At 37.0% G+C, this 11527-nt stretch overlaps 1 protein-coding gene across 1 annotated transcript in view; it reads right to left on the minus strand.

Moving 5' to 3' along the window:
- Window positions 1–5036: 5036 nt before the first annotated feature.
- The window catches only part of mamdc4 (MAM domain containing 4), a 12147-nt gene continuing 5656 nt past the window's right edge, over window positions 5037–11527 (minus strand). The window contains exons 12-28 of the mRNA XM_016286196.1: window positions 11229–11327; window positions 11000–11137; window positions 10776–10915; window positions 10470–10572; window positions 10260–10364; window positions 10022–10153; window positions 9746–9873; window positions 9285–9498; window positions 8446–8583; window positions 8245–8369; window positions 8036–8126; window positions 7555–7704; window positions 7335–7460; window positions 6555–6679; window positions 6360–6459; window positions 6004–6194; window positions 5037–5586 (exon numbers count right to left, since the gene is read on the minus strand). Of these exons, the coding sequence (XP_016141682.1) occupies window positions 5548–5586; window positions 6004–6194; window positions 6360–6459; window positions 6555–6679; window positions 7335–7460; window positions 7555–7704; window positions 8036–8126; window positions 8245–8369; window positions 8446–8583; window positions 9285–9498; window positions 9746–9873; window positions 10022–10153; window positions 10260–10364; window positions 10470–10572; window positions 10776–10915; window positions 11000–11137; window positions 11229–11327 (2144 nt within the window). The 3' untranslated portion in view covers window positions 5037–5547. The remainder of the gene's footprint in view (window positions 5587–6003; window positions 6195–6359; window positions 6460–6554; window positions 6680–7334; window positions 7461–7554; window positions 7705–8035; window positions 8127–8244; window positions 8370–8445; window positions 8584–9284; window positions 9499–9745; window positions 9874–10021; window positions 10154–10259; window positions 10365–10469; window positions 10573–10775; window positions 10916–10999; window positions 11138–11228; window positions 11328–11527) is intronic.

Here is an 11527-nt window from a genome sequence, read left to right on the forward strand (position 1 = left end):
TTAAAGACTTGTGCATGACCGGTGTGTTCGGTGACAAATAAACCAACTCAACCGTTTTCTCACCTCAGCTCCCCTGAACACTCAATTACACGGTATACTTACTGAGAGATTTTTTTTCCACTGCAAAGAGACATCAGCACAAAGAAAGCACAGAGCTTTTTACAGTCCAATTAGCCTCTGATGTGCCAATAAACATACAAGAGTCCCAAACCTGCTGAAATAGTCATTGCTGTAAATAACCTGATTATTTATTTGCAAAAATGTAGATGAAGCAAAAACAGCTTCTATGATTTAAATAGAAACTTAGCACATAGACGCAATTTTAGTAGGCCACTAAAATTGTGTGTATACAATACACTAAAGTATACACCCTACAAACAAGCAAAACTGGCATAAGCAATATGTTATGTCAAACTAAATGGAAAGTCTAGTATCAGCTACAATCTTTGTCTTATGATCAATGGTTCGAGCCTTTTCATACAGACCCCCTCAAAAAAGCCACAGATTCAGATATAAGTGGCAATATTCTAAAAAACTGCACTGCCAAAGTGGACATTTCTAAAAAAAAAAATAATAATAATAATAATTAAATTAAATTTATTAAATACACATTTAAGTCTTGTTTTAGGAAAAAATAATCGAAAAAAAAATGTCTTAATGGTGGATTTATTTCTTACATGAACATAAACTGATGGAGTTGTGTGGATTATTGTGATGCTTTTATCAGCAGTTTAGACTCTTATTTTGATGGCACCCATTCACCGCAGTGGATCCACTGGTGAGCAAGTGATGTAATGCAAAATTTCTCCAAATCTGTTCAAATGGAGTACATTTTCAGCAAATTTTTTGCATGAACTATTCTTTTAAAGAGCAAGTTAAAATCTTTCTGAAGAGACAGATCAAAAATTAACATTTGAAAATGCTAAGTGGTTCAACATTGAAACATATGAAAGTGCTTGCTAAACACCATAAATCCCAAATCTGCTGATACGATGACACCTCAAATCCAAAAATATCACTACATTATAGCTGATGCTAAAATGCATATTTAATGAATCTCAATACACAGTTGGGTACACAGGTTTAGTGTGAACTTCCACGCACACTTGACTTGTCACATCTAAAACAAGAATTTACAATTCATTTACAAAATGTAATAAGGGCAGAAACAACAAACTGAACAAGAAACATACAAATCATGTTCAGAAATTTAGCAGATGATTTTCTAAATGCTGCAATCTGGGATTAATTTCCATACTCAAGTGCACAGTGATATTACATTGTAAATGTGACAAGAGATCTTGAATCACCTCTGCTTGTGACAGAACTTTGCGTTTTGGCTACCACAACTCATATTAAGTTTATGTAAAAATGGCAGCTTTCAAATCACTAATAAAAAATCCAGTTCTACAAACATTCTTCAAAGATTAGTTCACTCGTAAATGAAAATTCTGCCATTGTTTTCTCACCCTTATGTTATTCCAAATGTGTGTGACTTACTTTCTTTTCTCTGTGGAACACAACAAAATGGTCTGCTCCTCATGCACAGCTATCATATGGCTTCAGAAAACGTGGATCACTTGCTGTTTGTGTCTATTTTGAAGCATTGTAACTGCAGAAAAAAATACAGTAAGTTAATTTTTCAAAATTTCTCATACATGTTTGTAACGACAATGAGGGTGAGTAAATGATGACAGAATTTAAATTTCTAGGTGAACTATAGCTAGAAATTAACCTCTAAAGATGTCCACAATGACAGCGAATAGGAAAACTGTAAACTTTGAGCATCACACAGTTGAGATTATATAATCATGAACTAGCAGTGAGTGGTCCAGCATAGCTTCAGTGATTGATCACAGTGCAGAAAGGATGATTAGGAACCACGTTTATGGATCGTATGTCCACAGCGGCCCTTGTGTCACGCTTTCCTGACAATACGTCCAGTTTTCTTCCAGTCTCGTCTCCCTGTCCGCACCGGCTGGCTACTGACTCTCCACGTTCCATGACAGACACGAGAACTGTGGGTATAAAAACTATACAGTTATTAAAGCATAGAAACATGCAGATATTTAATTAGCTTCTGTTGTTTTAAAAGCAAAAAATTTGCATTTTACTGAAATACTTCTATATAGAGACTGATTTTCCAGAAAAGTAAACACTGTGAATATTAAAGTGAAGTGAAGTGACTTGACATGTGGCCAAGTATGGTGACCCATACTCTGAATTAGTCATCAAGTGCACACACACACACACCGTGAACAGACTTTTTTTTTTGCTGCGGCACCCGGGGAGCAGTTGGGGGTTCAGTGCCTTGCTCAAGGGCACCTCAGTCGTGGTATTGAAGGTGGGAGAGAGTGCGCCGTACATTCACTCCCCCCACCTACAATCCCTGCCGATACGAGACTCTAACCCGCAACCTTTGGGTTACGAGTCCAACTCTCTAACCATTAGGCCACGACTTCCCTACATACAATTTAAGTTGCTTCAGTCAAATGAAGCAATATTAATTTGGATGTTAGCCTAATCATATTTAGGTCACTTACAAGACATTTAAGGCATACAGGATAACTCTCTTTATATTTGTGGGTGTTCCAGAAAGAAGTTGGTCAAATTGAGTTAACTTAAGGGACGTTTTTAACACATTTGTGAGTTTTTTTTCCGTTACCTAAATTCATTACATTAAGCTTTAGCGTTAGTTCTGGCAGGTCACGTGAGTCAAGCTTGCATCATTCTCAGCTGATCACATCTACCTATACGACACCTATCGCGGCATTCCTATATAAGCTCTATTCAGTATTATTCAGCAGCTTTTCAGCCTGCTCCGGAGCAAATTACCCTCCTCCATCCCCAGCTCCTCCTTTCGCCACAGTCAGGACTTGGCTTTCTGATATTCCTTGCTAATCAGACTCCTTTATCTTGAATAAAGTGTTACACTTAAATATCATTAAGTACATTAATGATATCTGCCTTGTTCTGTTCTGTCTACCCTAGGGGGGTTATTATTGCTGCTCTCCCTGCTCATTCATGACAGGCTGCATGGATGGGCAGGGAGGTTTTTGGCCAGAACAGAACCATACCGCCAAACCAAACTTTATGCTAAGTATCTATCATTTTGACGATAGTGGTCCTGACAGAATTCAGAGTTATGTGCCCTGCCAGTGGAGATCAGAACGGCCCGTAGCCTGTCTATTTTTAAGTCTCTTTTAAAAACCCATTTGTTTTCATTGGCCTATTAGGACTATATTTTTGCCTATTGTATTTCTTATTTGTGCTTTAATTTTTGTATTACTACATTTTTATGATGACGTTTCTTACTGTGAAGCACTTTGGTCAGTCTTGTGGCTGTTTTAAATGTGCTATATAAATAAAGTAAACTAGAAGCTTGTTCCCTCCTGGTGGAATGACCTGCCCAACTCAATCCGAGCAGCTGAGTCCTTAACCATCTTCAAGAAACGACTAAAAACACATCTGTTCCACCTTTATTTGACCCTCTAACTAACACTTTCTATTCTATTTTAATTCTACTTCATCTATATTTATCTTTTCTTTAAAAAAACACTAGCATTAAATTTTTTTCTATTCTACTTGTTTTTCTTTGTTTGTGTGTGTGTGTGTGTATATATATATATATATATATATATATATATATATATATATATTCTATTTTAATTCTACTTTATCTATATTTATCTTTTATTTTTTTAATTCTTTATTTTAAAAAAACAAAACAAAAAAACATTTTTTTCTATTCTATCTACTTGTTTTTCTTTGTGTGTGTGTGTGTGTGTATATGTATAATATATATATATATACATAGACCTTGCTACGTGTACTGCGTTAGGCTAACCGAGACTTGTCATTTGCACTTATATACTGTTGCTCTTTTGTTAGTTTTGACTGCTTTTATTGTCCTCATTTGTAAGTCGCTTTGGATAAAAGCGTCTGCTAAATGACTAAATGTAAATGTAAAATACACATAAAAAACATCTTACCTGGAGCACCACATTAGGCGTTTGTGAGGTTTGGCTGCTTGTCTCCTGTACTGCATCAGTCCACACACCAGCTCGTGGGCTATCATGACATAAAGTAAGAATATGAGCACACTGGGGTCCATCCTGCCGGTAAGTGCAAGTATTCACTATTTGACAGGTTTTTGCACAGCAATGAAGGTTGCAGGGATAGATAATAGTGAATTTAGTCACAGCATCACTGTCACGCGGTCGTGTCTGTTACCCCTCCATGAGTCACATCTCAAAAACAATTCATAAGCAGCGATATTTTGCTCCCCTTCATTGGTTTTATAATCCGAGCTTTAATTTTGAACACAGCAAAGCTTTTCATCTATTACTGTTGGCGAAGCGTGAGGATTTTGTTGCTTGAATACTGAAGCTTTTCGACAGACGGATTAGGAGGGAGGATGTTGCCGTGGAGACATCGCCGTTGCTAAGAGACGCCGTAATTCTGTTTTGGAGCTCTCTGTAGTGTTGAGTTTGAAAAGAAAATACGTCATAATTGTATATGAGAAAACTGTTTGTTATATTCAAAATGTTTATTTTATAAAATACACTCCGCGACGAGGACGCCTTTTGTGTCCCTCTTGAATATATGTGGAAACGACTTTAACAAGCTGACAGCAACTTTCACTGTGGTAGCCTATTATAGATGCTTTTCACGACGTATCTTAAAAAAAAACAGCAACTTTATTTGTAATCTTTTTGTCGTTTATATATTTTTTCAGTAGAAGACAACATTTAATAAACACCTTGCTAATGGATAAAATAACTTTTTAAGGCAGTCATATCTATCTATCTATCATCGACATACATGTACAATTTATTTACACTTTAAGATATCCTTTGAGAGAACATTAAAGTTGCATAATACTCCTATTAATTGCAGATGATACAATTTTTAAATAAATGATCAATTTAATGTTACATTTTCATATGCAGAATGGGAATACAATACAAGATTTTGATTTATGGAACAACACTTAACATCTCAAATGGTTCATTTACTTCTATTTCCACCTCTCCCATAACAAAAACTATGCATTGTAGCCTTGAAAATTTAGTGCATTCTTCTGGAACTCTGTTTAATAGAGAGAATCCATAAAGTTGAAAGACCATCCACTAGTTACATCTTTCTCAGTGATGGCCATGGTGAACACTTGCACCACAAAACCTCTAACAATATACATCATGGACATCTAATACCACGGGGCTTGTTGATTAGTTTGCTTTTTGTTTACGCTGCTGTTCTGTTTATACTGTAGATCATATATTAAAATACATTATATTGGATTGGTCTACTTGTTTGAAGACATTAATTTATATCCTGTGATGGCATATAGAACAGCCAATAGTGAAGTTAATTGACCCCAATATTTCACTCTTAGTAAAGATAACTCTATATCGTGTAGTATGTTTTTGCATGTGTTATGACTGCGCTAGTCCTGCCACAGCGACACAAGTAGTTCTCCTGCTGTGATGTCGACCGTTTTACTGAAAGGCTGCCAGTTGGTGGCAAAGTCACCAAAACAAACTCCTACGGTTCTGTATGTTTATTCACCCCCTCCATACGTTCCTGTAAACAAGCAAGCACACAAAAGGATATTGAAATATTGGAGCACAGTTCATATTATTAGAGATTATAGTAAACCAATATGACTTTCTTTCATCTGTGGAACACAAAACGTGAAATTCTGAAGACTATACTGGTTGTTCTTTTCCATGCAATTACAATAAATGGTGACTAAAGCTTTTTTCAAGCTTCAGAAATGTTGCAAAAACTCAAAAACAGTACCTATGTGACTTCTTAAGCCTTCAAACATGACTTCTTAAGCCATACAATAAGTACATTTAGTGTAAAATAAACATAACATGCATCTTTTTGATCTCCACAACAGAAATGAAGTACAGGTTTGGAATACAAGGGGGGTGAGTGTATAATGTCCGAATCCCTTCAACACAAAACAAGACCATATATAGCCAGATAACTTACAGCATTTCCAGATTCATATATGTCATTGCCAAAGCCAACGCAGTTTATATGAGATACGTTTGACTCCTGTATTAAAGCATTGGCTTTATGTTTAGTCTTCAGGTAGAACACCAGCAAGGCAGCGAGAAGCATTAAGAGCACAATGACGACTACAACAGAGGCCACAATGGTTCCTGTGTTGTCAGATGAGGCTGAAAATATATATAAAAGTATATAAAAAGATTTTTACTAAACAAAGTTTTCACACCCATCTCATTCATGTTCACACAGAATCATAGGTATGATGGTAACAAGAATACATAAAAATGTAAATGACTCAAAGGTAAACTAAATCTTGCTATAGGAAGAACTCTTACTTTGGTCTGTCTTCTGCCCAGCACAGTTAACCCCGACAGTATAGCGTATGTCATCCAAAGCAAGAACACCCTTCTCGCCTTTAAATCCTTCTAGTACAATCTGCCTCCCGTTAAAACACAGACAGTCAATATAATCACACTCACATTATAATATAAAAACCTATATGAACATAGAGTACAGTTGGCTTTGGTAACCTGGTACTCTGTTTCTGAGGTGATATTGACACTGAAGAGTTTCCAGTTTCCACCTCCTTCATGCAACGTCAGCAATTCATGTCTGGTCCCTTCAGACAGTCTCCACACTGTGAGTTTAGTGTCATCTTCACCAAGAAAGCAATATAACAATCATTAATAAATTAAATCCAAAGTGACTAACAGTGCATTTTACAGGATATGTAATAGCGGGATGCTGGTTTAAAGGAAAAGTATGGTGTATAATCACTAGAGAGACCGTTTGACAAATATGTTAGAAGTTTGGGTTGATAAGAATGTACGTTTTTGAAAAAAAACAAAAACTTATGCTCACCAAGGCTGCATTTATGGTATACAAAATAAAATAAAAACAGTATTATTGTGAAATATTATTCAAAATTAAAATGACTGTTTTCTATTTGAATATATTTTAAAATTAAATGTATTCCTGTGATGGCAATGCTGAATTTTCAGCAGCCATTACTCCATTCTTTAGTGTCACATGATCCTTCATTCTAATATGTTGATTTGGAAAACAGCTGAGAAAACAGTTATGCTGCTTAATATTGCATATATGAATATAAAATTCAAAAGAACAATTTATTTGAAACAGAAAACTTTTGTAACATTATAAATGTGTAAACGTCACTTTTGTCCATTTTAATGCATCCTTGCTGAATAGAAGTACTAATTTCTTTCCTTCATGATTCCAAACTTCTGAACAAACTTGGTCACTGACAACTAAAACTAACCATTTGATGATATAGATACATATATACATACACATGGTCGGCTGATAAACCCAAAAGCTCAGACAGGTTCCTTTGGTTGGTGCCAGGTGAGGGCTCAGCAGCCAGGCATTCTGGGTAGCGGTGTCACGCTGGGAGTTAGGAAGGACCAAGAAGTGTCCTAGAGTCAGAAAAGAGACTAAATTACACCCAGTTCCTCAAAAATACATGAGCGGGTGACAAAATCTTTATTATGAGTTAAGAGCATAAATCACCTTCTTCTGTGTATAGTGTGTGGTCATATGGTGGTGTGCTGTAGAACATCTCAGCTTGCACACTAGTCAGGTCCCAGTCTAACCAGTCTACAGATGGGTTCTGAGTATTGGACCAACCACACAGACCTTTCTCGAAATCACAGATACTATCTGAAATACATACATAATGTAAATAACAATTATTTCAACACAAAAAAAGATAAACAATCTAAGATATATATATATATATATATATATACATACATATATTGTAATAATAAAGAACAACATAATTATTTAAAAAAAAGAAAAGAATATTAATAATAAAAAATAAGATGTGTTTGGTGATATCATCTGAAAAGGAAAGTTGTCAAGGGCAGAGCAAGATTATAAAGATTTTTTTAAGATCTTTTTTTTCCACTTTAAATAACATACACTAATTTTTTCACAATAAGAACAGGAATGGGTATTGAGAAAGTAAATGGTGTATATTTTGATTGACCTGTTGTGGGGCAGCTGTGAGTCGAGTAGGTGATGTCATCAATGGCGATAAAACTGAATAGGTCTCCTTCACCTTTCACCTCAAACTCCAGCTGAATCCCAAAAACACAGAAAACCTCACACTCAGACCTTTTATTAAACACAATAAACTAACAAAACAGGTTTCACTGCATTACATTACTACACAAGGCAAGGCATCAGATCACTTACTTGCCAATCCCCATGCCAGTTGACATTGCCTTGGCCATGACGCCAAGCATGTCCCTGCCTGATGGTACTGGAGAATAACTGTATCCTGTTTCCATCAGTTGGCTTTACATAGACTTTCAGTGTGCCTGTGTGGGGACACATATACTGTTTTTACCTGCGAATGAATAGTTGTACACACACTTCTGAGATAATGTTCTCTACCTGGTTTTTCTCCTCCTGTATGGTACCAGAAGTTTACACATTCGGTGTGAGACAAACCTCTACGCACAGGGGAAGTCAAGGTGGTCACACTGCCCTCGGGAAGGACGTCAGAACTGCTGTGGGCCAGCATGTAGAAACCTGGTCACAACATACCATTCGTATCATTTATTTGAACTAATCCAGCTAAAAGAGAAAACCTGGTAAAAACAAGGTTAAAGGAATAGTTCACCCCAAAATAAAAAAATTCTAAAGATGTACTCACCCTCAGGCCATCCAAGATGTAAAATTAGTTTGTTTTCGGAGAAATTTTGCTCTACATCACTTACTCACCAAGGGATCCTCTGCAGTGAATGGGTGCCGTCAGAATGGGAGTCCAAACAGCTGATAAAAACCAGAATAATTTACAAGTAATCCACACGACTCCCATCCATATTACAAACACACAGCTTTTCACTTCATAAGACGTTAATTGTTGGATTGGGATGGAGTTAATTGGGTTAATGGGTTAATTGATGGAGTCATGTGCATTACTTGTGGATTATTGTGATGTTTTTGTCAACTGTTTGGACTCTCATTCTGACGGCACCCATTCACTGCAGAGGATCCATTGGTGAGCAAGTGATGTAATGCTAAATTTCTCTAAATCTGTTCTCTAACAAACTCATCTACATCTACGATGGCCTGAGGGTGAGTAAATAAAAAATAAATAAAAAAATTTGGTGAACTATTTGTTTGAGCTGGATTGTGAGCTGTTAGTGAATGAGACACAAAAACACTGAATGCAAAAGTGTTTGATCAAAACTGAGCTCGAATTTCTTTAATTTTCATATTTCCCTCACCATTTTCTGTCTCCAAGGTATGGTCCGTCTTGGGTCCAATTTTTGTTGAAGCCCAACTCTGGTGTATCCACCTGGCTCTTCCAGAACTGGTGTAGCCACAAGTCTGACTCTCAAACGAGCACATAGTAGGCAAAGAACATGGTCCTGCCACAAACGCCACATCATCTAAAGCCAACTGACCGTCAAAACCAGAGCGAGTGGCCTCAAACACCAGCTACATATGAGAGATAAAGAGAGACAGAATAAAAAATAAGTAGAAACAAGGATAAGAAGATTAAAGCAATTGTTAATATTAAAAATGTTAAACATTTACAGTCATAAGATGCTTAATGTAGTCAGTTTATGCAATAATAATCATCTTGTAAGCCATTATCTGTGGTCATTCACAAAGTCATTATGTGTTTTTCTAGAGCTTTTGCTGACAATTATCCTTTAGGCGTGTAAACAACTTTTGTGTGCACCTGGAAAGTGGTGAGCTGAGGAGGCACAGAGCAATGGCCCTCATGCCAAACGTTTCCATGGGCACCGTTGCGCGTCCACAAAAGCTCTTCTGAGCTGTCAGCAAATAGCAGGTTTACACTGAGAGCGCCTGGGAAAGAGAAGATGAAACAAATGAATTATAATGAAGTGTAATGTTTGAATCAGTTACTCTGCATAAGCTGTAGGACCTTCTGCTCACACATCAGCTTAACTAAACTGATATTTTAAGAAGCTGGGAATAAGGTGTTCAGATCCACCTGTGTTTGGCCCATAGAGTTTGTAGAAGAAGGACAGACAGTGCTCTGAGTTACTATACTGTCTGACTGACAGGAGACGTCCAGAAAGACCTCGCAGTGAAGTGTCCCACATATCCACCACCAGACTCCTACCTGAGAAAAAAAGAGACAAGAAAAGAAAGATGTTTGTATTAGAATGCTGATGTTTTCAAACATAAAAAACAATTACTAATTCAGTCAGCATCAAAAGGATCCTGACCATCATGGACAGTGTGGTCCATTCCACTATGAAGTCTCCAGTCATAATGATCTGTTTGGTCCTGGTACCATCCACACAAATTTATCTCAAAATTGCATGATATTTCTGTTAAGAGGGGAAAAAATTGATGATGATGCAAAACGACAACTTAAAACAACCAATTAAGACAATGAAAATAAAAAAAATAAAGAATTATTTGTTCCTACTCACCACCAGAGGGCACAAACAGAGCAGAACAGTCAACAAAGTGCACATCCTTCACTGCAATCTGGGTACTTGGGGAGAGCGCTTCAGCACGGGCCCTGAACTCTAACTAAGAATGACAAAAGACAGATAGAATGACAGATAGAACGATAGGACAATAGATAGAATGACAGAATGACGGACGGACGGACGGACGGACGGATAGATAGATAGATAGATAGATAGATAGATAGATAGAACGATTGCACGATAGATAGATGGATGTAAATAGAGAAACAGACAGAAAAGCAGACACACAGCTAGACAGTCTACCTGAAAGCGATGATCTCTGGCTCCAACATAGACTTCCTCCTTTACCCAAATCCCTGCCATCTCATTGGTCCTTCCAGAAAACTCCCACAGCACAGGATGAGTCCCTAACACACTGTCTACAACATACACTGCCAGATCACCTGCAGAGAGAGCCAGAGAATCTATAGTCTACCATCATACCGACTTACAGAGGTGAGACAGGTGTATTAGAGCTGATGTCGTACCTATGTGTGGGTTACTGCCGCTGAGACTGTAGGAGAACTGAAGGATGCATGCTGGACCTGATGGACCCAAGAGAGGGGTACGAGTTTGGGCTTCACTTAGCTGCTGCCCAGGAGCGCCAGTCACAGTCAGGAACTCCTCTAATCACACACACACACTCAAATGAAACTAATTTAACTTACCTCATAAAATAATTTCCTAGTTCCATCATAATAAAAACTGATTTTTCACCTTTCAGAGTGTCATTATACTCCAGTTTTAGCTCCCAAGCTTGGCTCCCTATACTGGTATCTGTCCAGCCAGAGCTTCCCAACTCATACGAGAAGTCCCCTATGTACACAACATTGTGTGAATATGATTATTTTATATCATAAAATAAATAGAAAACGAATAAATAAATAGAAAATGTGCCATTGGGAAGAAATGTGCGATATGATCTTTTTTTTTTTTTTTTTTAAAGATCTTAAATATAAAACTAAACTGACTTATATACAGTGGGGCAAAAAAGTATTTAGTCAGCCTCCAATTGT

The sequence above is a fragment of the Sinocyclocheilus grahami genome, unplaced genomic scaffold (assembly GCF_001515645.1).
Source record: "Sinocyclocheilus grahami isolate Dianchi unplaced genomic scaffold, SAMN03320097.WGS_v1.1 scaffold207.1, whole genome shotgun sequence".
Classification (NCBI taxonomy): Eukaryota; Metazoa; Chordata; class Actinopteri; order Cypriniformes; family Cyprinidae; genus Sinocyclocheilus; species Sinocyclocheilus grahami.